At 39.7% G+C, this 27,283-nt stretch overlaps 3 protein-coding genes across 6 annotated transcripts; 2 read left to right on the top strand and 1 right to left on the bottom strand.

Annotated features, from left to right (window-relative positions):
• The first annotated feature begins 534 nt into the window (after positions 1-534).
• On the top strand, positions 535-9,925 carry wrnip1 (WRN helicase interacting protein 1). 3 transcript variants are annotated; one of them, XR_010910630.1, is made up of 9 exons: positions 535-1,234; positions 1,770-1,964; positions 2,216-2,454; positions 3,543-3,766; positions 4,372-4,527; positions 5,053-5,096; positions 5,668-5,729; positions 6,542-6,621; positions 6,741-6,798. XR_010910630.1 is itself a non-coding variant. In XM_067475124.1 (7 exons), the coding sequence occupies exons 1-7, from the start codon at positions 539-541 to the stop codon at positions 7,032-7,034; spliced, it is 1,884 nt and encodes a 627-aa protein (XP_067331225.1). In that variant the 5' UTR covers positions 535-538; the 3' UTR covers positions 7,035-9,925. The 3 variants fall into 3 exon arrangements, 1 of the variants encoding a protein (XP_067331225.1); XR_010910629.1 differs by having other exon boundaries at positions 5,053-5,470; XM_067475124.1 differs by lacking the exons at positions 5,053-5,096; positions 5,668-5,729 and having other exon boundaries at positions 6,741-9,925.
• Positions 9,926-11,501: 1,576 nt separating this feature from the next.
• Positions 11,502-20,483, top strand: dhx30 (DEAH (Asp-Glu-Ala-His) box helicase 30). 2 transcript variants are annotated; one of them, XM_067474110.1, is made up of 19 exons: positions 11,502-11,685; positions 11,879-12,015; positions 12,286-12,396; positions 12,504-12,767; positions 12,859-13,008; positions 13,088-13,240; positions 13,859-14,326; positions 14,722-15,102; positions 15,188-15,266; positions 15,433-15,537; positions 15,647-15,822; positions 15,974-16,180; positions 16,308-16,389; positions 16,496-16,689; positions 17,538-17,697; positions 18,059-18,216; positions 19,147-19,250; positions 19,334-19,473; positions 19,683-20,483. In XM_067474110.1, the coding sequence occupies exons 1-19, from the start codon at positions 11,514-11,516 to the stop codon at positions 19,943-19,945; spliced, it is 3,504 nt and encodes a 1,167-aa protein (XP_067330211.1). In that variant the 5' UTR covers positions 11,502-11,513; the 3' UTR covers positions 19,946-20,483. The 2 variants fall into 2 exon arrangements, with proteins under 2 accessions (XP_067330211.1, XP_067330212.1); XM_067474111.1 differs by lacking the exons at positions 11,502-11,685; positions 11,879-12,015 and adding an exon at positions 12,050-12,196.
• LOC137098174 (alanine aminotransferase 2-like) lies at positions 20,293-27,279 on the bottom strand. Its single transcript, XM_067474114.1, has 11 exons — positions 23,897-27,279; positions 23,707-23,796; positions 23,479-23,587; positions 22,354-22,487; positions 22,022-22,265; positions 21,845-21,924; positions 21,618-21,754; positions 21,081-21,255; positions 20,806-20,961; positions 20,609-20,721; positions 20,293-20,413 (listed from the first exon to the last, which is right to left on the bottom strand). Exons 1-11 carry the CDS (start codon positions 23,999-24,001, stop codon positions 20,323-20,325), a joined length of 1,434 nt encoding a protein of 477 aa, XP_067330215.1. The 5' UTR covers positions 24,002-27,279; the 3' UTR covers positions 20,293-20,322.
• Between the last annotated feature and the right edge of the window lie 4 nt (positions 27,280-27,283).

The following is a 27,283-nucleotide window of genomic DNA, read 5'->3' as shown; positions in this document are numbered from 1 at the left end:
TGTACGGTAAATATCAATTAATAAACATTACATTTAAAAAAGAGAACAACAGAGGTTGTTATGATGCTGGTCAAATATGCAGCTGTTACTAGACACGTGCTGCATTCACGTACCACAAGCTACAGGAAAAAACACGTGTACCTTCACCCAATTTAACTTTCGAGAAAACACTTGCAGTCATGTTTAAGTGACAAAGATCACCAGACATTACCATTTTACCTATTATAAAATCCAAAATTAAATGGTGTATCATTACGTGTTTATCATTTCTTACGCACAAAAACTTTCGGAATGACAGGAAAATTCATAATGTTGGAACGTCCCATCAGCACTTAAACGCACACAGGAAGTAAAGAAATCAGAGAGGCCACAAAAAAGTAAAATGTATTAAAGAATAAAGTTCATATAGGATAGTAAAGATTGAAAGTCGCATACGATCGTAGCGTTTAACTAGACAAAACACAAATATTCCAAAAAAGGAATCGCTAAACTTTGTTTGGTCACGTGATTAAAGGTCAAATGTTTCGCGGGAATTAACATGGCGAACGAGATGACAACTACAGCACAGGACCTGGTCCAATGTCCTGTTTGTTGTAAAGACTTCAGATCCACCGCAATTAACGGACACCTCGATATATGTCTGCTGGAAAGCGTTACCGACATTAACCCATCCACAGCCGAAGACAGCGGACCTCCTCTGAAGAAATCTCGCATTAGTAGTGCGGAGGCAGCACCGCCCAGCTCCAGTGTCCACAAACCTGTGAGCAGCTCTTCCTCAGTGGCAGGGACGCAGCCGTCTTCGGTCTTTTCTCTGTTTCAGACAAACAAGAGTAAAGTTTCGGCCCAGATTGAACGGAGTGGTTTGTTTAATAATAACCAAAGCGTTGCCATCGCTGCCAACAAGGGGATTAAGCGAAGTTTTCAGAATGAGGCTGAAACTGGTCCAGGCGGCATTTCCGAGACTGTTCAGAGCCAAACATCAGTGTCCTGTTCACAGTCTTTGAAGACGTCAAAGGAAGTGTCCTGTTCACAGACTTTGAAGACATCGAAGGATTTATCAGCGCGAGCACTGCTAACGATGGACAAGCCTTTGGCGGAAACACTGAGACCAAACACCCTGGAGGAATATTTTGGTCAAAGCAAAGTTGTAGGCCAGCAAACACTCATCCGGTCACTTCTGGACTCCCAGGAAATACCATCTCTGATTCTCTGGGGACCACCTGGATGTGGAAAAGTGTGTGGTTATAATGTATAAAATACATGGTGCATTCCTCTTTCCCCTTGTCTTATATAAATTACTTTATCATGAAACAATAAAGGGTCAATTTCTCAGTATAACAGACAGATCTATTATCCCTTTCTAAGCAATTAACAATGCAGATCGTTTCATTTTTAATTGCTGGTGTTTTAATATGTACGTCTTTCCTGAAATTGAGCTGCAGCCCAAAACAATGTAGCTAAATAACTACAGTAGAACATGAACTACTGTTTCTTTCTTACATGCACATGTTGTGTTCTTACCTCTGGTGCATCTGATAAAGAAATAGACAAATGTTCAATCTGCGGGAGCAGGGTTGGCGTTTGCTGGGGTTCTTTTTGTCAGGCCTGAAAACAGCATATTAATTACTTTTTAGATATGTCAAGCTAAAATCACTATACAGCACTTGGTCAAGATGTTTTGATATTTATTCTCTTTGATCCCTTTGTCTGTGTTCATGTTTCCAGCTGGTTATAAGGATTTACACTGAAAGCTCTCTCTGTTTCTTCAGACTACTCTAGCTCACATAATTGCCAGTGCTAGCAAAAGGAGTTGCACGGCTCGTTTTGTTACTCTTTCTGCAACCAGTGCGTCCACCAATGACGTGCGAGAGGTGATCAAACAGGCGCAGAATGAACTCCGATTGTGCAAGAGGAAGACCATCCTGTTTATTGATGAGATTCACCGTTTTAACAAATCCCAGCAGGTACAGCACTGATTCAGACAGATGTGTCCTGATCAAAGTTTGTAAAAACATGTAAATACCTTATGAAACAACAGTATATAATGCCACTGGTTCTTAAGCTAATATTTGTATTTATCCTCCATTTCTGTATCAAGTCCCAGTGTCTGAATGCAAAATTAATAATACACACAAATTAAGTTTTCCATTCATCATCCATTTAGACTTCATTGCTTTTACCTTTTCCTTCACTCAGTATGTGTATGTCTCTGTAGGACACCTTCCTTCCCCATGTGGAGTGTGGAACGGTAACGCTGATTGGGGCAACTACAGAGAATCCATCCTTCCAGGTGAATTCTGCGCTGCTGAGCAGGTGCAGGGTCCTGGTCCTAGAGAAGCTCTCTGCGGAGGCAATGGGCTTCATTCTGGAGAGGGCTGTGGCCAAACTGGGGATCAGAGTCGTCGGAAAAGATCCAGCAAATCCTAAAGATCATGACCAAAAAGACGGACATGAGTAAGTGCTTCTCTGGAGACTGAGCCCTCAGTGTCACACACATTATGACCCAGTGTCACAATACAGTTCAAAATCTTTCTCCCCCCTCCTTTTCTTGGTTTAGTGAATTCAGTTAGATCATATATAGGAGGACTCTACTAGTAGATGTTAAAAACAATGCAATCTCTCAGACTCTGGTCTGTGCTGATATGTTGACAGAAAATATTCCATGAGTGGTAGATAGTCAGACAACTGCTACTGTTAACTGTTGGCAGCAGATTGTGAGCCTCAGGGAGATTAGATCAAGTATCTGATATCAGCAGGCTGTAACACGAATTGCGATTAGGGATTGACTTAAGTTGAAGCCTTAACCAGAATCAAGCTGGCTCACTTTTAACCAGGGTAAAATAATATGCTAACATGAGATACATAGCCAAAATGCTGAAGCAGTTCAGAGGATTAAATCAAAACAGATAAACAATTTTCCTGTAAACCAATATATTCTGGAAACTTCTATTATAATTACTAAATGTTTCAGACATAAATGAAAAGAATGCATTTATTTTAAATGGATATTTAATAAGTAGTATCAAATTCTTTTTAGTGATTATTATATCAGTGATTTAAGATATTTTTAGTGGCAATATGATTTATTGTATTCATCATTGAACTAAATATTCAATAATTTTTGGTAATAAACAATAAGCGAAATTTGCTTCTTTATTTATATATTAGTATAGATAGGTTATACGTATGTTTTGTGGGGACCTGGTGGATCCATGGGTAGAGCATCAGGTGGGGATGCAGGATCATCCCCACCAGATCAAATCCCAATCCACCAGGTGTAGCCCTGCCCAGCCTTGGTGGGCCACCCGAGCTCAGATAAAATGAGAGGGTTACGACAGGGAAGTGCATCCGGCATGAAAACACCAAATCAGCGTGTGGAATAGGTTCTGCTGTAGTGACCCCTGAAGGGAGGGAAAGCTGTTGATCTTTGAGGTTATATGTGTGTTTTAGCATTTGTTACCATTCATTCACTTTTAATCCTTTACTGATTATAGCAAGTAATTACCATAGCCCAAACTATTGTGATTTCTACTTTTTCTTAGGCCAACAATTTGCATTGAGCAGAAAGCTCTGGACACCATAGCTTACCTCTGCGACGGGGATGCACGAACAGGACTCAATAGTCTGCAATTGGCTGTTCAGGCTCAGGTGAGCTTGACCCGGTCTGCAATGTTACAACAAGATGGTACTACTCAAGAAATTCTGGTTAAGGAGGAGCATGTCAAGGAAGGTCTTCAAAGGTCCCATATTCTCTATGATAAAGCAGGTAAGGCCATAAAATCCTTCTAGTGTTGGTACAGGGATCTTATCATATTTTATCATATTTTTACCATATTGATTATAACAGCTACTCTAGTAGCTTCCACTCAAGTCTTTTTCTGAAGTATTACTAAAGAGGAAACACTGTTGAAGAGCAAAAAAGTAGACTAACTTTTCTAGACTATCGTAATTAATTAATGCATAAATAAATGACATAATCGCTAACAGAACTGTGTTTGCTTGTAGTTTCGGCCTCTCCACTTATTCATACCTGCATACCCAGCCTCCCTCCTTTAGGGTCACTGGACAACTCCCATCATAATCCCTTCAATACTGCCCTGTTACATAACACATCAGCTGTCCGATTTAGATTTACTGTTCCGGGTTTCATGAGGTGATGAAACTGTCCCTTACCTTGAATGATAACCTTAATGGACAGTATTCATCCCTTCATTAAGACTTTTCTTACTCTTCATTTATTATATTTTTCACTGGATTATATTAGGGCAGCTTGGTTTTATGAGTTGGACCATGGTGAAGGCTCAGAAAATGGCTGACGTAATGTCCTCTCTTCTTTTTGTACACATTTGTGTGTGCATGTGTTATTCAAAGGGGAGGAGCATTACAACTGTATCTCTGCTTTGCACAAGTCTATGAGAGGCTCCCACGAGAATGCCTCTCTGTACTGGCTGGGCCGCATGTTGGAGGGTGGTGAGGACCCCCTCTATGTGGCACGTAGACTGGTCCGATTTGCCAGCGAGGACGTTGGTAAGTGAAATGAAATCACACGTCAGGATTTGTAAATTCATATTTTTCAGTCAGTTTGCGGCTGCCGTGTTGCAGCCATTCTCACCTAGTCCTATAACACTGTTTGCCTGTGAGGTTATGATTAGATATTACTGATGATATTTCCATATTTATTTAGTTGTGGTCCTGTCAAAAATCTGTAAATGTTTTATAAACTAATAACTTATTTATTATACATTTTTGGCCACATCGTGTTATTTTATGACCCCAATTCCAAAAAAGATGGGACGATGTGTAAAACCTAAATAAAAACAGAAATGATTTAAAAATCTCTTCAACCCATATTTTATTCCCAATAAAACAAACAACATATCAAATATTGAAACTGAGACATTTTACCATTTCATGGAAAATATTAGCTCTTGTGAATTTGATGGCGGTAACACGTCTCAAAAAAGTTGGAACAGGGTGACATTTACCATTGTGTAGCATCCCATCTGTACAGCATCAGCATATGTTGCTCTAAACCCTCTATGTACTTTTCAGCATTGATGGAGCCTTTCCAGATGTGTAAGCTGCCCACACCATAGGTACAAATGCACTTCCACATCATCAGAGATGCAGGATTTTGAGCTGTCCGCCGATAAGATTCTGGATGGTCCCTCTTTAGTCCACATCCATGGTTTCCCAAAATAGTTGAACATTTTGGTATATCTGCCCACGGGACAGTTTTTGTATTTTGCCTCAGACCATTTTAAATGACACGCCAGCGTTTCTGGATGGTTCACAAATGGCCCTTTCTTCACATGATACGGCTTTAACTTATATGTGGATTGCACAGCAAACCATGTTCACAGACAGTGATTTCTGGAAGTTTTCCTGAGCCCATGCAATAATGTCCAATTGAGAATTGTGCCTGTTTTTAATGCAGCGCTGCCTTAGGATGAAGATCACATGCTTCCAGGTTTGACCTTTGGCCTTGTCCCTTGAACACAGATAATCGTCCTGGTTCTCTGAATTCTTTGATATTGTTATATACTGTAGATGTTGGGGTCTTAGCAATTTTACTTCAGGGTCGCCACAGCGGAACATTGTCTGCATGTTGATTTGCATGTTGACGCTCCTACATTGGTTTTTGATTTGCAGTAATTACTTTTCCAGCCTTTTGTTGCCCCTGTTCCAACTTTTTTGAGATGTGATGCTGCCATCAAATTCAAAATGAGGTAATATTTTAATAATGTCTCAGTTTCAACATCTAAAATACGGTTTATGTTCTATTATAAATAAATTATTGGTTGATAAGATTGCATTCAGTTTTATTTAGGCTTTGCACATTATCCTAACTTTTTTGAATAGAGGTTGTATAATTTAAAGCTTTGCTTTAACATTTTACTATTTTGTGTGTTGTTTTTATTATGCCAATATTTTTACTATGTTATTATGTGCAGCCCACTCTTTTATTTGGTGCAGAAGCTCTTTGTGAGGAAAGTGAAATACCACATAAAGTACAAGAAAAGTCATAATAGTTTAGTAGAGTTTAATAATTTAGTAGTGATTACAGTGTTTTCTTACTGTACCGATAAAATTTCTTTCTTTTTTATTGTAATGAGCCCAGTCAGTTTCCCCCTTTTAAGATTTTACCTCCATAGTGCAGATTTTGGTCAGGGCTCTGATTCACCAATATGTAGATCTTCAAGATACAGGTGTAGTTATACTACCATCCTTTAAACACATTCACTGCTCTCAGCTAGTTTCCATTTAACCAACTGTGTGACTTTTGAAACCAACTGGCTGTACCAGTGATGATTTGGGAGTTATTTTAAACTCTGTACAGATCTGTTTGCACTTTGACATGTTCTTTAAAAAATATCAATTAAACCAATTTAATACAACTGCAAATCAATGTTTTAAAAAAAGTAAAAACATTTAGCATATACTACCTTTTATGGGCACTGTTTATGGAACCATGGAAATGTACTATTAATTGATAAAATAGAAATTTGAGTGGATACTGGCTGTCTCATATCTCTTATAGGTTTGGCAGATCCCGCTGCCCTTCCTCAAGCTGTGTCCACTTTTCAGGCCTGTCACTTCATTGGGATGCCTGAATGTGAGGTAGGCTAACCTGTCCAATCAGTGATGCTTCTCAGTCTTTGATCGAGACGTGTATCCAGTCATATGTTAGTTACATTCTACTTCTGCTTAGCTCCTTCTTTTCTTCTTTTGGCCAACAGGTGATCCTGGCTCAGTGTGTGGTCTATTTGGCACGAGCACCTAAATCTGTAGAAATCTACCAGGCCTATAAAAATGTGAAAGCATGTGTGAGGAACCACAAAGGCCCCTTGCCTCCTGTCCCCCTGCACCTCCGCAATGCCCCCACCAGGCTGATGAAACAACTGGACTACGGTAAAGGCTACAAATACAACCCAGCCTTCAGCGGCCCTGTGGAGCAGGAGTACTTACCTGAGGAGCTGCAGGGCATTGATTTCTTCACCAGGACACCCTCAGAACCTCAGTTCCTCTTGTAAGGGTTTTTAGTATAAATGTTTTGAAACAATGATTATGATCAGTTCCTGGGTTATGATGCCAGTTACTGTAGCTTCAGATTTACATTTGAAAATTTAATAGGCATTTTTATAAAAGGTATACAAATTACAATCTCACCAGTCATGTAATCTTTAAAGATGTGCACAGTTTTACTCAGCCTTATTGTTAAGTACATTATAAAGGACACACTGGAGAATACACATTATATAGTTTAATTTCTTGTAGATACTGTATATTCCAGATAACTTCTTTAATCTGTTCAAATGAATAACAAAGTAATTACAGTATTCTGAAAATAGTATGCCTCTGTCTTTCCATAACTGATACTGCATGTAGATAAACAATTTTTTCCTGTGCCCTTGTATAATGTTGCTAAGTTGTTCAAACTGATTAAAATGTTTCTTTATACAAATTATATAATATTTCTAATATCATCTGTATATATTTTGATAAAGTACATTCTGCATATGTCTTACGAAGGGTATCCGACGTAAAGCTTTCTTTACGTCTTCAGGACAGGAACGTAGAAGGACAGATAGTAGTAGACTTTGCAAAGAGGATGGAAATGGCTGTAGTGAACACTTTCTTCCAGAAGAGGCAGGAACATAGGGTGACGTATAAGAGCGGAGGTAGAAGCTCTCAGGTGGACGACATCTTGTGTCAACATCATAACCTGAAAGAGTGACAAAGGAGTTCAAGTTGGAGGTGGGTCTGCATCAAGGATCGGCTCTGAGCCCCTTCTTGTTTTCTCTGGTGATGGACAGGCTGACAGATGAGGTTAGACAGGAATCTCCATGGACTATGATGTTTGCAGATGACATTGTGATTTGTAGTGAGAGCAGGGAGCAGGTGAAGGAAAATCTAGAGAGGTGGAGGTCTGCTCTGGAAAACAGAGGAATGAAGCTTAGCCGCAGCAAGACAGACTACATGTGTGAATGAGAGGGACCCAGGTGGAACGGTGAGGTTACAGGGAGCAGACGTGAAGAAGATGCAGGACTTTAAGTACTTAAGATGTCGAGATTCTCTTTGGAAGTGACGAGGATGGACAGGATCAGGAATGAGGACATCAGAGGGACAGCTCATGTTAGAGGTTTTGTAGATAAAGTCAGAGAGAGGTGGTTTGGACATGTTCAATTGAAAGATTGTGAATATATCGGTAGAAGGATGCTGAGGTTGGAGCTGCCAGGCAGGAGGTCTAGAGGAAGACAAAAGAGGAGATTTATGGATGTAGTTAGAGAGGACATGAAGTTCGGTGGTGTGAGAGATGGATGCAGAGGACAGGGTTAGATGGAGGCACATGATTCATTGTGGCGACTCCTGAAAGGGAACGGCCGAAAGGAAAAGAAGTAAATTTTGATAAAGGATTTTTTCATGTCTTGTACTTTAACAGTTTATTAATCACTCACCTCTTCAATTATGTAAAGTTTTGGGCCATTGTCTGAAAGTGGGGGAAGAAGAGGAAGTTGATACATTTCACCATTGTCGTTTCTGCTTGCGTTTGTATTTTTAGTCGTTTATGTGGTTTCCCTCACCTCACTGATCCAGGGAATGAAAGGCCACATGGCTGAAGACGGTGGGCTTCTGAGACGTATTACAACTGTGTCCACCTACAAAACTGGCCCCTCCTTCAACGTACCATCTACTGTTCCTCCGTTTACAGTTCAGAAGGCCACTGGAGTCACCCTGGAAGATGATACCGTGTACTGGAGACCTGGAATTTGGTATTGTTTATTTCACACAGAGGACGGGGCCTGTAATATGGCACCATGCTGTGACAGACAAGGCACTTAAAGCTTTTCAATTATGACAAAACTCTGTGCCAAATGTTTTCTATTGGTGAAAGGTCTTGACTCCAGGCAGACCAGTTCAGCCCCTGGACTCTTCCCTATGTTAAGCTATGTTGTGATGGATGCAGTATGTGGGTTTAGCATTGTCTTGCTGAAATATGCAAGTCCTTCCCTGAAAGAGACGTTGTCCTGATGGGAACATACGTTGCTCTTAAAGCTCTATGTACTTTTCAGCATTGATGGAGCCTTTTCAGATGTGTAAGCTGCCCACTCCATAGGCACTAATGCACCTCCATACCATCAGAGCTTCAAAGTCTTTGCAATTTTAAGTTGAGGAAGATTTTTCTGAGATTATTTAGTTTGTTTTTAGATGCAGTTTGACACAGATTGGTGAGCCTCTGCCTACCTTTACATTCGACAGGCTCTGCCTCTCTGAAATGCTCCATGTAACATACCTGTTGCCTATTAACCTAATTAGCTCTCAAATGCTCCTCCATTTGTTTTTGTTTTTTATTTGCAGCAATTACTTTTCCAACCTTTTGTTGTCCCTGTTCCAACTTTAATGAGATTTAATGAGATTTTCATGAAATGGTAAAATGACTCAGTTTCAACATTAGATATATTCTTTATATTTTATTGTAATTAAAATATACCAAAGATAAGCTTTTCCTCCAGAAGTGGAGAAGAAGAATATTATACATAGATCAGACGAGTAAATTTGTGGTGCATTTTGGTAAGTTATATCTTTTTAAATGAATGTACCCGGTGTTCATTTACTGGATCAACTATATGCACATGTAGATACTATAACAAAACTAGCAAAATGCACAAAAACAAACATTCCTAACAATGCAATGTATCACATATATGATACTTAAACACCCAGGTCACAATAAAGCACAGTAAACTGATAAACAACAGGTTACATTTTTTTTGGGAGAAACTGCTTAATTACTTAACATTTAATACAAAATTAAGATGTAGACCATTTACACAATCTCTAAATAATATATTATGATTTTTATTACAGCATTTGCTACTTTGTTATTTCAGAAATAAATGAGGGATAAACTGAGGAAAAACAATTGTGTGTTTTTGTTTTTTTTTTTTGGTCCTTTCAGCTTTATCCTGTGAGTTCAGTGTCGCCACAGCAGATCATTGTCTGCATGTTGGTTTGGCACAGTTTTTACACCGGATGCCCTTCCTGATGCAGCCCTCCCCAATTTCTACTGACCGGCACTGCACAGCTGGGGAGGGGAATGGGGCGCTAGGGGTTCAGTGTCTTGCCCAGGGACACTTTGACATATAGCCAGGGCTCAGGGATCAAACCACTCACCCTGTGGTCCGTGGACGACTGCCTTTACCAACTGAGCTACAGCCGCCCTCCTAAACAATTGTGTGTGAATAACATTATACATTTTTTTATTTTGAGAACTTTGTTTTACTCCCTCATGTTACATCAGTCATGTTTAAAACAAAATTCTAATCAAGAAAAACACCAATTGGCCATAACATTAATACTAGTAGTCTTGATGAGATCTTGAAGGTCAGCATGGCCACTTTGAGCAGTCTGGAGCTACACAGTCCTATACACAGTTAAATGTGATTAGCTGTGTGCAGAGGTGGTAAAGATACACAATTTTAAATCGCAAGTAAAAATGCAAGTGGCTGAAATGGCTGAAAAACGTTCTCCACTATAAGTCCTACTTCAAAACTTGTACTGAAGTAAACGTACCAAGCAGATTATCTAAATTTTACAGTACAAAAGTAAAAGTACTCCACTAAGAAAGCAACGTATATTACTCAATAATAATTATCGTAATTGTGATAAAGCAGGTATTTAATATAAAATAAATATAAATAGGGGTCAAAGATCAGTGCTTGTAAAGTTGTAGCTGATTTTGACTAATTTATGTGCCACCCATCATTATGGGTGGTTAACTCATAATGATCCATCAGCATTTATTAGTTCATTTTATTAAAATAACAAAAAAATAAAATGAACACTATTTTATATTAAAACCACCAGGTTGCGTAAATGTTGTGGCTAATCAGTGTAGGATGTAATCATAAACGGCATAGTACCCTTCCCATGACAGAAAATAAGTAAAGAAAAACGATAAATTCATTTGTTAAAAGAGATATCGATACACCGTAATATATTTACAATTAAGTAATTTTTACTATTCACATTTTGTTTTCTTTTGTAAAAACAAACAAATTTTGAAAACAATTCAAAATTATTTTGTAAAATATCCCTTAGAATTTTAACGTGTTTATATTTTTGAGAATTCCTTAAATAACTTAATCCTGACTTGTTCAAGAAATTCGAAATTTTTCAAAATCACGCACTTGTTAAATCTCAATCTTAATTTACATTCTTCATTCTGTAAATGTGGTTGTTTTCGGTGATTTTGTGTTTTGTTGACTGATTAAATACATTTTTACGACAAAAAAAAAAATTAAACTGATGATTAACAAACGAGACAATAGTGTTAAAGGGAAAGCTAAGGACTGCGATAGCTAAGCAAGGGGTAATTGTAAATTTAGAAGGTGTGTTTCAATAGTTCTTAATTCTTAAATTTAAACAATTTATACATAATTTGCCAAAGGATGTCGCTGCATCATTGAGGTTGTTTGTTCCGGTGCAGAAGAAGAAATTGTAGTTTAAAGATGGCGCTACCCGGTGGTTTGCTCGTGCGGTTTAGATCGCTGTGTAATATTGGAAAATGTTTCTATAAAGCAGGTCAAACACCATCCAACTGTGGCAGAGACATGCGGTGGTATAGGACAAAGGCTGGAGGTTTTCAGAAATTTAGTACATCCATATTCCAGACTAAACGAGGTCAGTGAAAACCCCAGTTAGCTAAGTTGGCTAATTTACAAGCGAAACCTCGCTAAACCTCAAGGACATTCATCGTATACGCTGTTCATTATGACATTTCAGGATCTTTCGTCCCTGATTAATTGAGTTTAAAGTGGTAGTATAATTTTGTTGACCCTGCTGTGTTTCCTAACTTTCTTTGCACTTTGTTTAGGTATCGTTAACCCAAACCTCCTTGAGGAGTTTCCAGAGCCCAAAAGCCTCCTGAATAATACTGTCTCCCGGTCACTGGGAGTCAGCGACCTGTCCCAGCTCATCCAGTACAGTTGCACAGAAGATGCGGGGGTCAAGGTTAGAACAAATTCATGTTGTATGTTGAAATGGCTTTCTGCTGGGATGTAGGGATGTAAAAATCCAAGCCTACCCACCAGGTGTGTCCCTGAGCCAGACACTAAGCGCTAGTTCCCCGGGCCGCCCACTGCTCCTCCCAGGGCGATGGGTTAAATCCAGAGAAGGAATTTCATTTTAACATGTATGTGCAATAAGTATATGTGATCACTGACAACTGATGTGTCTCGTAAATTATGCTTTAAGTGTTTTAGTGTTACTGTGTTTGTTTAGAAAGCCACTGTCACAGTCCTGTGGCCCTGCAAGATAAAGGAGGAGGGCTACGCCTCCAAGAGAGCCGATGCAGAACGCTTCGCTGCGGCTGCTGCTTGTCTCAAACTAAGAGTAAGAATCCAAAGTGAAACAAGTGAACGTGCATTTCTTTCATCATATTTCTCTCTAGTTACTTTAGTTTTTCTGCCCCCCCCCCCCCCCCCCATCTTTGTGCAAAGGAAATGGGTGTGATCGGGCCGAACAATCAGCTTCCCAAGAGGAGGGCTGGACGGGGAAGAGGAGGGCTACACACACCCATTTATGCTATGGAGAGTGACCTGTGGACTGATGATGATGTCAATGCTAAAGCAGATGGAGAAAAACAAAACACATCTTGTGTGGGAGACGGCAACAGTGTCTCTGAAGATCTTTCCCAGTTTCCTCAACCAAGATCTCTGCTGACCAGAGTCATCCAGGTGGCAACATCATCCAACAGAATCAGGGTTGGTAGCTCTCACCCCTCCCGCAATGACAGCATGTCACTCTTAGCTCATCACTTACTCTAAATGAATTTCTTGCGGTCTGTCAATACAGGAGCTAATGCAGTTCAGAACAACAGGAGGTAAGCTGAAGAAGTGTGAACTCACCCTCCATTGGCCTGAAGAGATGACATTCACGGCCACGGCAATCAACCGAGTCACAGCAGAGAGGAGAGCTGCAGCTCTTGCCTGCATGAAACTGAAGGTAGGACAAACTTTGGAAGAATACCACTCTTACATGATAGGGCTGTAACAATATGTGTATCACATTTCACCTGGTTTAGGAGCTGGGGCTGCTCGATAAAGACAACAACCCGCTAAGTCATGCCAGGTACCACCGTGAGAAGGTGAGGGAGGCTGGAGAGAGGGAGAGACGCCCCATTCCAGTGGAAGTCCCACAGTACTTGGAGGAACACATGAGAACGTATCTCGAACAGGTCACTTCTCATTTCATCATTACATGGAGAATCTATATGTATAATTTGTTGACAAAAGTTTGTGGACTCTTATTTGAAATACAAGCAGTCTTGTGTTGTTTTTCAAGAGTCATTGAAATGGCCAATTTAGCGAAATTGCAGTGCTTTCGGATAGTGGGCTACAGTGAATGGTTATTCAATTATTAATTTGTATGATGTAATAATTGGTTTTAAAATGGCAGATAATGCACATTATAATTGTTGGCAATGTTTTTAAACGTTTCTGTTAATCCAGCTGTTCAAAGATTGAATTTACTCATGTGATAGTAAATTTAAAAAAATAATAAAAAATCTTCATATTTTAGATGATTAGGTCAGATGGTTTAGGCATTCTTGAAATATACCAAAAGATTAACAACATTTTTGCCTGTGATCTAATCAGATTATTATCACAGGATAAAGTGATGTATTATTAGTGTTAGTTTTGAAAAATATTAGGTGAGACTTTATTGACCTACACTACTGTCCTAATTAGTTCCCATCCTTGTCCAATATTAGTGCCAGTGCTTGTGGCTAAAAACGGGGCCTTAGGCCATGTAGTCACTTTTATGCAAAACTAATGCTTAATCTTTCTCACAGTACCCCGTGACAACAGAAGTCCAGAAACTATGGGAGGAAGAAGAGGCAAAAGGACAACAGCTAAACCAGGAGGATGAGGATGAAGAGATAGACATTGTAACAGACGCCATCACAGGCAGGCCGTACCGGCATTTGTCTAAAAAAGAGGCTGAGGAACACAGTGCCCACTTACTGGAGGAGTGGGAGAGAGCAAAGCCGGGGCTGAGTGTGGAGCTCCCGGTCGATGCCCACCGTCGGCACGTGATCTCGACGGTGCGATCCTCCAGGGTAGTTGTTATTGCTGGTGAAACAGGATGTGGCAAAACGACACGGATTCCCCGCTTCCTGCTTGAGGAGAGCATAAGAGGTGGGGAGGGAGCTGAGTGCAACATCCTTGTGACTCAGCCTCGACGGATCAGTGCTGTGTCCGTGGCTCATCGTGTGGCCCATGAGATGGGTTCCGATCTAAAACACCATGTGGGATATCAGGTAACTGAGTGTTCGACAAAACTTTTTAGATATCATTTTAAACATTTTATTATTTAAATGTGTTTAATTTAAATTAATACAATTAAATGTATTTTAGAAATATAAGTTATTTAAGCAGGAAATCCTGAACATTACCTAAGTTTTTTTTTTTAACGTATTTTCATAGTTCTTTCATCAGAAAAGCTTTTTAGCAGTGTTGTAGATGGGGAAGGTTTTTTTAGTTCTTTCAAATCCTATTTCTTACGCAATATTTTTAGCTCTGTTTAATATTATTTATAATAATTAGCAAGATAAATTGTAAACAGTCTTTTTCTGTTGTGATCATTTAATCACGTAAATCAACAAATATACAAAATATTCCATTTGTGCAGAAAGTAATTTCGCTCTGTACATAGGTGCGGCTGGAGAGCCGACCCCCAGAGCAGAGCGGAGGAGCTTTGCTCTTCCTCACAGTGGGTGTCCTGCTGAGGAAGCTTCAGTCGAACCCAACTCTGAAGGGAATCAGCCATGTGGTGGTGGATGAGGTCCACGAGAGAGACATAAACACAGACCTGCTGCTGGCCTTACTGCGAACCAGTTTAAACGAGAACCCTGACCTACGAGTGGTGCTCATGAGCGCTACTGGAGACAACCATAGGCTGGCTCAATACTTTGGAGGCTGCCCAGTTGTAAAAGTACCCGGGTTCATGCACCCAGTGAAGGACCGATATCTGGAGGATGTGCTGAGAGAGATGGGACGTCCACCCGTGCAAGAAAGAGTGGAGATGAATAAGCAGGTGAGATAGAAAGTGGAAATTTGGTCTTTTTTTTTTTTCTTTTTTTTCCTGCTATGTTTTCAATTCGCTTTATATCTCGTTTAAGGGAGGAAGGGATGAAGTTGCACCAGATCTAGATTTAGTAGCTGATGTAATCGAGCACATTGACCGACATGGAGAGCCAGGTAACTAAAACACAGGCAATCCCACAATGCAATGCTTCCCGTTTCTACCATTGCGCAGCTCAAACAACTGTTTATGATGATGCAACACAACATCTAAGGATGCCTCTTATGACAGTGTTTACGATGATGGTGTCAGTCATATTTTTGTCTTTCTGCCACGCTTCAGGGGCAGTGTTGTGTTTCCTACCTGGATGGCAGGACATCAGAGCAGTTCAGGAAAAACTTGAGGGGAAGCCCCACTTCTCCTTAGGTTCACAGATGATTCTGCCATGTAAGGAAGTACAGACGCCTACAAAATCAGATCTGTTAAATATTGGTTTGCAGAGGACTCCATTGTTTAGATATAACTATTTTAATAATTTCTCGCATTTTTCTTTCAGTACATTCTAGTTTATCAGTGGCAGACCAGCAGGCAGTGTTCCAGCGCCCCCCAGTGGGACAGAGGAAGATTGTGCTCACCACAAACATTGCTGAGACGTCAATAACAATAGATGACGTTGTTCATGTGGTAGATGCAGGCACTCACAAAGAACAGAGCTATGACCCACAGACAAAGGTTGTTGTAACATGACTGTTCATGGTTAAACCTTTTCAGAACAACCACATTTAGAGTTATGGATTAGTTAGTTTCTGTTGGAATTTTGCAGAACAACAAATAAGTGATGTGATGCATCATTTTTTTTTTTTTTTTTTGTTCGATTTTGAAGGTATCTTGTCTCAACACCGTTTGGATATCTCGTTCTAATGTCACTCAACGAAAAGGGAGAGCGGGGCGATGTCAGCCGGGCCAGTCATACCACCTTTTCCCTCTAGAACAGCTGAAATCCATGTCCCCCTTCCCAATCCCAGAGATACTGCGCACCCCACTAGAGAGTTTAGTAATGCAGGCCAAAATCCACAGTCCTAACTGCAAGGTATCCAAAGAGAATAATGCCCTTTTTTTTTTCTTTTTTTTTTAAATGCATTGTGTTTTTTGGAGGGGGGGGGGGGGGGGATTTTTGTATATTTCTCAAACGCTTATTATTTTTTGTTTGTATGGAGGCTGTAGATTTCTTATCCCAAGTGTTGGACAGTCCAGAACAAGAAGCTGTGAGAGATGCTGTCCGAAATCTACAAGATATAGGTGAGGGACTCCCAACAAGTTATGTTCTATTATGTTTATGTCTATACATGTTCAATCATCTACATGCAGGATTAAACTGATGTCAGTGTTCACTTTTTTTTTTTAGGAGTTCTAGACAAGACAGAAACCCTGACACCTTTAGGGGAGCATGTGTCCTATATTTCGTGTGACCCTCGGCTGGGGAAAGTGCTAGTCCTTAGTGCCATGTTCAGATGTGTTCTGCCCATGTTGTCTGTAGCTGCCTGTCTGACCAGAGATCCCTTCCTCAACAGCCTGCAAAACAGATCATTAGTCAATAAGGTGAGATAGGTTTGTTGATGTGTGCAGTTTTGTAGCACCACATTTCCTAAATAGGGCTGAACGATATGTGAGGAAATCATTGCGGTCACTTGTAATTACGTTTTAAAGAGCAATATTGTTATATTGCTATTTAACATATTTCTTTCCTTTTGTAATTGTAAAAACTACTCTTTTGATTTGGCTGTGCATTTACAAACGCTTGTGTGCATGCACACACACACACACACACACACACACACACACACACACTTAAAAATATCACTTACACAAACTTATTCCTTAAACCATTCTGTTCTTAACTGGGTCTCTTTTTAGTTTTTCCTACCAACTCCATTTCTCTCTACTCCCCTTTTTTTCCCTCTTTGTCCCACACACGATGTTAGCCCCTCTCCCACGCTGAGAGTAATGTTCTCCACAACAAAGACGGTGAACTTAAACCACAAATTTTAATGATACCCGTCTCGACTGACCCAAGTAGCATTTAAGTTGAATTTGCAGACATGGTTTTTAATCAATAACTGGTCAAACACAGCCTGATGGGGATTTGTTTAAATGCTGTTGTACATATGTGGTGGTGCCTTGTCTGGTTGCATCAGCACAAAAAACTTGTTCCTGTCGCACATCCTCTTCTTTTAAACCATAATGAATCTGAACAACTGATGTGACTTTACTGTTTTCTTTGACACTAGCATGGTCTTTTGCTCATTGATATGAGAATGTTGTGTTTATAAAATATTTTTAAAAAATTGTGGCTTTTATGATTTTAATTGCAATATCAATTTATAAAGAGCCCCAGTTTGAAATATGTTACACTAATTAGTGTTCAATCATATCTGTTGTGTGTTTAGGCAAAGGAGACTCTAAGTAGCTCCAGCTACAGTGACTATTTGGTGCTCAGTAGAGCTGTGTTGAGCTGGAGGAGACTTCAGCAGGAAGGGGACAGAGAGGAGAGAGATGAATTTCTGGACAGATACACTCTGTCAAGGGCCAGCCTTCGATTCATCAACGGTAAGTTGGGACCATCGCTCTCATAGACAATGGGCCTAAAGAAAAGATTTGTTTTCAAGTGGCTCATGCAATTGATTCAGGGAAATTTGTATGTTCTTAATTTCATGTAATCTTCTTTTTGCATTCAGGTGCACAGATATTTCTACTTTTCGAGTTATGCTAATGATGGAGTGTCACAATTGTGCACCTCCTCGTGGACAGGTGGTCTTTATTAGACTGGATTAAAAAAAAAAAGAAATTTCTAAGTTTTATGCATTAAGAGTTTGGAAAAACGTGACTTTAAATATTCAACTCTCAAAAAAAAAATGATAAGAGATAAGGATAAGAAACGATAATGTTCTTATCTGTCATCATGCTGCAGGTCTCATATCTCAGTTCAGTGAGAACTTGCATGAAGCTGAGGTGGTTTCTCGTGCCAGTGAGTGCCAGCGTCACTCTTCTCTCTACAATGAGCACAGCAACCAGGATGAGCTGCTTAAAGCTGTGATGCTGGCTGGCTTCTATCCCAACCTCATTCAGGTACAAGGCAGCTTCTTCTAATTAAGTATACTGTAGCTACGTATGGGCTGTTTCCTGTTGGGGGTGTTCACAGAAAAAGCCGAGCAATGTATGAGCTCGTGGAGAATTAGTAGTTTAGGTCTTTCTTTATTTCTGTAGTCACATAATTCCTCGGTTGTACAGTAGCATTTAGTAATGTTAGTTTTTTTTATGGTTTTCTTATAAAAGTTTCCTAAGCTTTGACTCAAAGCTCTTATTAGTCGTGATGTGACTCGCTGTGCAAAGGCTTTTTAGCACATGTCGGGTTATCCAGGAAATATATTTAGCAAAGCACGTGTCAAAGCTTGTTTCAATGATGTACATGTGATGACATCTGAAGCCTTGCGAGAAGGACGTGCCGCATGACTGGTTTAGTAAGTGGTTCGCGATTTGGCGCACAATTCGTATTTATATGGAAAAGTTCTACAACTTATTAACAAAATTAACAAGTCTTTGCCGAGTTACGAGAGCAAATTCGCTGCCTCGCAACCAGAGTTAACACTAACACATTCACTGTCCTCGCCCCGTTTTATTATTTCCACTCGTAACTTTTCTAAAAGTTGAGGTTTAAATCCCAGAAGAATACGCAGTATACTAATGTACGTGCATATTTACTGACATCATGCAAAAGTAGATTTATTAAATTCAGTTCAAGCAGTACAAAAACCATATAACAATGACCATGAATGTCATCGTAATAGCTTGAACTATTTGATTATTTTTGTCTAGTAGTTGGCTTAGTAGAGCAAAGGAAGCCTTAAGAAGCTTTGCCCTTGTGTGAACCAATTTGATAAAAACATTCGATGCTTCATGTCACTATCACTACTTATTAGAAATCCTGGTTACACTAATATAAATACAGTGTCAGGGTACATTTTACCTTAACATTTAAAATTTGAAATCTTTTTTTAGATAAAGAAAGGTGTCGTGACCAAAGGAGGGCGCTTTCGCCCCAACAACATGTCTTTCCGCACACTCAGTGGACCAGTGCTGCTTCACCGCTCTTCAGTGAACAGGTGTGAATACGCTCCATAGTTCAACATCAGGTGTTGACTCATATGACGTGTGTGTAAAATTTACACATCCCTTTGAATTGCAGAGGCAAACTTGACCTTCCTAGTCGCTGGTTGACCTTCTTTAGTGCAGTTAAGTCCAATGGGAATGTCTTCATCAGAGACTCTTCTGCAGTTCATCCACTAGCCCTGCTGCTGTTTACAGACGGTGACATCACGGAGACAGGTAGGGTGTTTACTGCTGTCCATATAAGGAAGATGACAACAGTTACAGACAATTACAGTTTCCTAAAAAGTACGTTTTTATTTTTACTGGAGTAGAAAACAATTACTCATATCAATGACTATTCAAATGCTACAGGTGCTCCTCCAAATATAATCATGGTCTTATATTTCCCATAATAAATGCTCCTACATGTTTCTCTTGTATCCTAGTGAATGGGGACAGAGTGCAAGTGTCTTTTCCTGGACATTCTCTGGTGCGCTGTGAATTATCAGTACAGACTTGGGAACTGCTGTGGGAGCTACGCACATCCATCCAGACCATGCTCTACAGAAACCTCAGTGACCCCAACAATGCCATCACTAACTGCTCTCAAGATGGAAAACTCATCTCCCTACTCGTGGAGCTGCTCAACAAAACAGACTCTAACCCTTTAGCTCAGAATCCAAACAGCGACAGTGAAGTGGACTCATGAGAAATGATAATCTATATTGATCTGGTGGCTGGTACACAGGAAGAGGATCAGAGCTTGTCTTTGTTTTTTGTGTTGAAAAAATGTTGAGTACTTACGCTCAGTGCATTAAGTACTAGCTTGACTAGTTAAGAACATAAATCCACAGTGGAATGTCTTCTGTTATTTTTGAACTAAATAACAATCCCTATGTGTGAGCTGTTAAGGAATCCAATTATATGGATTTTGGACATTTGCTTATTATTGATGGTTATTTGTTTTTGGAAAAGCACAACTTAATTTTTACTCGCAGTGAAGACAAAGGATGACACAGACTGCATGCAGAAATTTATTGCAATTAATATTTAGAACCCGCATTTAACCACTGGACTGCAGAAAACTTATGAAAAATCCTGCATAAACTGTGTGTGAAAGGTGGTCAGACGTTTCAGCAATTCCTCCATGATGTCCATATGTGTCATAATGCAAAATCTGCACAAAGAAGATTTATGTTTAAGAGCTAAGGTGTAAAATCTTAAATAAAGTACAGTGTACAGTTTCATTCAATGTCCCTTCGAAAACTTCGAAAACTGACCTTTTACTCTTATTAAACTAGAGTTTACTTACTTTAAAACAAAAGCCTTGTGTCACTTAAAGGGTGGTATTTTATGCTAATGATGCTTATACCTGATGTGATGAGTGCCCTCCTTTTGATTGTACTCGCAACCAGGACTCGCTAACACACCAGCCTCCTCTAGCAGTCTGATACAATAGAATGTGTCTGGCTGTATTCCTGCCTCCTGGTTGGGGAGAGGAGAGGGAGGGGGGGGGGGTGATGTTACACACTTTTTAAAAGCTCTGGTTTGCTTTGAAATGAAACTAACCTTGGCTTTTTGAACAGCTTTGTGTGGAAGAAACAGCCTAGGAAACAGGAATTGCCCTCCCTCCACTGGTTGGCAGCAGAAACCTGGCAGACTGTTTATAACTAAAAGGGCTTTCTTTACATTATGGGCCAGTGTGGTTTGCATGTATTGTGTCTCCTGCAGAGGAGAGAATTAAAAAAAAAACAAAAAACAATGATGAATTGTGGCCTACACTGTCACTTTTAAACTTGTTTGAGACATCTTGCAAAATGGGATACAACAATCTCAGTTCTCACCATACTGTAAAGAGGATAGGAGGGATCTCCTGGCTGTGGAGGGTTCATCATCAGATCCAAGGCAATCTGACCTAACACAGGTGCACAGGCCTGTTTGAGGATCAATGTGTTGGTGTGTTTCATAACAGCACGGTCCAGATTAACCAGCTCCACATACCCAGCACGTAAACCACACCTGCAAGCAGAAACAAATCAGCGTCCTAAAACTGAAAAGAAAAAACTATCTCAGCAATAGGACTGAAAGGTTCAGTCTCGGTCATAGAAATAGTAGTTGGTAAAACCATCTGACCAAATAGAAACACTCTTAAATTGAATTAGTTGACTTTATTTAAGTTATTTAAACAGTTTTAACACGCAATTAAAAAAAACTTAAATTGGATTAAAACAAAACCTTAATTGGATGCAGAAGACAAAGATTAGGTCAATAAAGAACTTTAACTGCCTAAATTACAACTTAGCCTTGGGGTTTGAGTTAAATACCACCCAGCTCACAGTAGTTAACATGCTACGAGCTACTAATCAGGACTGGAAGCTTACTCTCCGAGGAATCCTTTGGAAGCTGAGTGAAAAGATGCCAGCTCCACTGTGTCTGAAAGAGGAGGACCCATCTCTGCCAGAACCCTCTTGTAAGAGACAAACTCCTTGTTTCCCCCATAAACGTAGTCCTGGTAAACCTATAAAGGACAACATAAACCCAAATATTGATTTATACATGTATGTTTTACGTTATGCTTGGCCAGAGAAATACATTTTAGGTCTTATACCTCATCAGCTAGAAGGAAGAGCCTCTTCTCTGAAACAAACTTTATAACATCTTCTATTGATTTTCTGCTTTGTACAAGACCTATAGAAAACACGGTAACGACCATGTGATATATACGATTTTGACAGAAAATATACTCATACACAATACCATCTCAATTCTAGTTGGATTTAACTACCTGCTGGATTTCCAGGGTTGATGATGTACAGAGCCACAGGGTTATAGACTCCCTTTGTAGAGTCCAGTGCTCGATGAAGCTCTTCTATCTGCAGCTTCCAGCCCTGTTTCTCACTGAGGTAGTAAGGAACGACCACTGCTCCCACGGACATAAAGGACAAAATAGCAGTGGAGTAACATGGCCCTGGAGTCAACACAGCCGTTCTGGGTGAAGCCCTGCTGTTCACCAACACTTTAAGAACATTCTAGCAACCACAAGAAAATACCATTTTTGAAGGTGATAACTTAGAGTAGGGAGGATTCTAACATATACAGCATGTCAGTAACTGTTACCATGAGCGACCACTGTGAGCCAGCAGTGGTGTGTATGTTTTCGGGGTAAGATGGAAGCCCACCATCTCGTTTTGTAATGAATCCAGAGATTCTGTGGATTATATCTGGTATACCTGCAGCCTCACTGTAAGAACCTGAAGAAGAGCACAGTTAATAACATCAGTTTTATTACTATTATATTATATTATATTATATTATATTATATTATATTATATTATATTATATTATATGTATCTTATACTTTAAAACATTATATATATATAGGAGATATTATATGATACATTTGAATATGATATTTTCAGTTTTTATTATATTCCCACAGTGGGAATATAATAAAAACTGAAAATATCATATATATCTATATCTATAGATATAGATATAGATATATATAACATCATAACATCATTTTTATTACTATTATATAATATTATATGCATTTGTATATTCTACTATAATATACAAAACATTTCATATATATATATATATATATATATATATATATATATATATATATATATATATATATATATATATATATATATATATATATATATATGATACATTGCATTATATTTTTATTATATCCCCAGTGCACTGTATGCATAATTCCATTCTTTTTATATGTATTATTGCTGTTTGGCATGTAAATATTACATCCTGTTCATATATTACTGAATTGTACTCTATACTTTTATGCATCTTGTATTAATTATTGATACTTATAACTAGGGTATACACAACCTTTTCTTATGTGTGTATTTTTTCAGAATGATAAGGTGATAAACATTTAAACTTAATTTCAACAGCAAGACGTCTTTTGGAATTCAGTGTCCATTTTACTCTGAATAATCTAAGCTCAGCCGTCAAGGGGCAGCAGTGGTGCAGTTGGTAGAGTGGCCGCCTACTGACCGTAGGGTTGGAGGTTTTCCCAAAGACAACTCTGTAATCACTGTTTTAAATGTATTTATGGAAAGTAATAAACACAACTACGTTCACCCTCAAAGTGTTGAAATGAAAGTCAGAAATGTTTGACTTACAACGAATAATAATAAACAAGAGAAAAGGCTTGTTATTCAGAATTTTAATTTCATATTTTCATCACTGTACCACATACAGCGCCCTTACCTATACTCCCTCCATAACATGCCCTAAGCAGCCTCTGAGCCCTCTGTCGGACGTCAACAGGCAGTTTGTTGCTGTTCATAAGCTGAGGATAAATACACGCTGCAAGAACCTGCAAATCATGAAGACACACGGTGGAAGAAGTTAGAGGTTTTAGTTTAAATAAGAAGGAACATGTGGGTTTGCATGTAGCGCAGAATAGCTTAAACATGTGGAGTCTTTGAAGATTACCTGTCTGACAAATGTTAGAGGTTTCACACCTGTCCTGTGTGGGTCACTGAAAGAGACATCAATCACTTCCCTGTAGGGTTTTCTTACTCCCTGTGGAGTCAGAGCAGAAGCTCCAAATATCACAGCTCAGACTGGAAAATTACTAGAAGTAATCGTACTGAACATCTATGTGAATATATCTTGTCTTTACCTGTCTGAGCTCTTCTTTGATCTGGCATGCTTGTCTCGCCAGGATTGCACCCTCTAAGTTCTTCATGTTCCTCACATTTGGGCAGATCTCCTGCAGAACTGACATCTTTTTTAGTACTTTCTCAGCTTCCTCTCAGACCAGCGGCTGAATTGACCTGAGCTGATCTGAAATGTGTCTGTCTCGCAGTTAAACTTGCTGCCGAGAAGTTTAATTATTTGCATGAGAATGGGATTACGAGTTAAAGATACACACGAATGAAATGGGGTAATATGTGCTTTATTAACTGTCTGGATAGGGAGGTTTAACCATAATCAGCTAGTGGCAGTCAGTTAAAGCACTTCTGAAACACCTACAGCCTTCTTTTTCTGTTGTCTGTATCTATATCTGTATCAGGTTTCCCTAGTTCCCCAACACCTGATACGGACCTTATTGACCCAGGCGATGTCCAAGCCGGTGGGACATTTGTGTTTCAAACTGCCGTTACCCACGAGTTAGGAAGATAACATTAGGGCCCTGCTTAAGGGCTCACAGATCAAATCACATTTCATGACTGATTTATGCAGAAAACTAGATAAATGCGAACAACAATGACTTTTCTTTGCAACTTTAAGGTGTTTTCACCAAGGAACATCAACATTTAACATGGAAAACAGTTTTCTAACTACCTCATGGGGCATCATTTCTATAATCTTTGTCATACTTAAATGCCCAGGTGCTGTTCTTTCTGTGACACTCACAACTAGAAGGTTGCGGTTTCAATTCCCTGGCTGGCTGCAGCCTTTCTGTGTGGAGGTTGCATGTTCTCCCCGTGCTTGCGTGGGATTCCTCTGGGTACTCTGGTTTCAACCCACAGTCCAAAGATTTGCATGTTAATTGGTGACTCTAAATCACCTGTAGGTGTGAATGATTGTCTGTCTGTGTATGTCTCTCTGTGTTGGCCCTGAGATAGACTGGTAACCTGTCAAGGGTGGACCACGCCTCTCACTGGAGCTGGGACAGTTAGGATAACTCCAGCCCCCCCTGTGTCCCATTAACAGGATAAGCTGTTACAGATAATGGATGTATGGAAATTCTTCTCTCCACTGTGAGTAATGTGTGAGTTTAAACGTGTACCAGATGTAAATGGGTTTGAGGAGACAGTTTACAAAAAACCTTAATCAACTTGATTCGATGCTGGTGCTGCTGACCCCTGACACTGGAAGATAGAAGAGAGAAGACCACGAGATGGACGGACGAGGTCAAAAAGGTAATAGTGGAAAAATGGTTCAAAAATTCTTCATTGGATATTCTAATCTTTATTATTATATTTGTTCTGATTTCCGTCTTCCATAGTAAGTTTTTTGGTACTTAACTACTTCAGCCTACTTTCAGCTAGAAACACAGACTTTAAAACATTCAGCTTATTTACGTGCTTTTCCATCCAGCTTTAAAATATCTTTTATACTTTTTAATCAGCTTTTTCAGCAATTTGTTCTCATTCAAATCAATGGATAGACTCTTCAGCTCGTATTCAGCTTCTTCCTCTTTCTGCTTTAACTAACCAGGCATACTTGAGCCTAAAGAGACCAGTCAAAATTTCTACAAATCACAAGCCTTTTAGCCGATACTTTTTCACAACTTGCACATTTTACGAGGCAAAATCTGAGGAGTTCACAGCCGGTCTTCACCCAGCAGGTTCAAAGCTGTTGTTGCCATGCTAATGGACACAGCTGAATTAGGTCATGTGATGAGAGATTTTTTTTTTTTTTTTGTCCTTTCGGCTTATCACGTGAGGATAAGCCACAGGGTCGCCACAGCAGATCATTGTCCGCATGTTGATTTGCCATTATATTTTACGCCGGAAAACTTGAATATTACTTAAGACCAATACAAAGAAAGGATTTTTAGGAATCTTGGCCAACTGAACAGTATGAACATGAAAAGCATGAGCATGTACAGCACTCAATACTTAGTTGGGCTCCTTTTGCCTGTAGTACTGCAGCAATGTGGCGTGGTATGGAGTGGATCAGTCTGTGGCGCTGCTCAGGTGTTATGAGAGACCAGGTTGCTCTGATAGTGGCCTTCATCTCTTCTGCATTGTTGGGTCTGTCATATCGCATCTTCCTCTTCACAGTGCCCCATAGATTGTCTATGGCTTTAAGGTCAGGCGAGTTGCTGGCCAATTAACAACAGGGATAACATGGTCCTTAAACCAGGTACTGGTAGATTTGGCACTGTGTGCAGGTACCAAGTCCTGTTGGACAATGAAATCTGCATCTCCATAAAATTGGTCAGCAGCAGGAAGCATGAACTGCTCTAATGTTGCTGGAAGGCAGACAGGGTAAACAGGGATTGCTGTATAAGCCCAAGCTGTAATGATGGTACAAGTTTCTCTGAGCCAGAGCTTTGATCCTGTTACATGATAAATGCAGCTCTATAGTTATAAAGTCATAGATATTTTGGTGGAGATATCTTTCTTCTAAAGATACTGTATGTGATAATAGTGATATTCAGCACTGAGTTCTCCACAGGGACATTAAAACTGTCTGTGTGGTCGAGCAGTGCATTATAAATATTGATTCTTATTGTCAGAAGAACTGCTGGTACACAGCTGCGTTGACCTTGGACCTCAGAAAACACAGTGGAGAAACACCAGCAGATGACATGGCACCAAACCATCACTTACTGTGGAAACTTTGCACTGGACCTCAAGCAACGTGGACTCTGTGCCTCTCCTCTCTTCCTCCAGACTCTGGGACCCTGACTTCCAAAGGAAATGCAAAATTTACTTTCAACAGAGAACATAACTTTGGACCACTCAGCAGCAGTCCAGTCCTTTTTGTCTTTAGCCCAGGCGAGACGTTTCTGACGCTGTCTGTCGTTCAACAGTGGCTTGACACAAGGACTGCGACAGCTGAAACCCATGTCTTGCATACTCCAGCTGCAGTCCACTCTTTGTGAATCTCTCCCACATTGTTGAATGGGTTTCGTTTCACAATTCTCTCCAGGGTGCGGTTATAACTATTGCTTGTACACTTTTTTTTTCTACCACATCTTTTCCTTCCCTTTGCCTCTTTATTAATGTGCTTGGACACAGAGCTCTGTGAACAGCCAGCCTCTTTTGCAATGACCTTTTGTGTCTCGCCCTCCTTGTGCAAGGTGTCAAGGCTTGTCTTTTGGACAACTGTCAAACCAGCAGTCTTCCCCATGATTGTGTAGCCCACAGAACTAGACTGAGAGACCATTTAAAGGCCTTTGCAGGTGTTTTGACTTAATTAGCTGATTAGAGTGTGGAAAAAATCCTTTCTTTGTATTGGTCTTAAGTAATATTCAAATTTTCTGAGATACTGAATTTGGTGTTTTCATTAGTTGTCAGTTATAATCATCACAGTTAAAAGAAATAATCAC

This window comes from Channa argus, chromosome 14, assembly GCF_033026475.1.
Source record: "Channa argus isolate prfri chromosome 14, Channa argus male v1.0, whole genome shotgun sequence".
In the NCBI taxonomy this organism is placed as follows: domain Eukaryota; kingdom Metazoa; phylum Chordata; class Actinopteri; order Anabantiformes; family Channidae; genus Channa; species Channa argus.
Note: the sequence above shows the minus strand (reverse complement) of the source record. Positions and strands in the feature narration are given on the sequence as shown.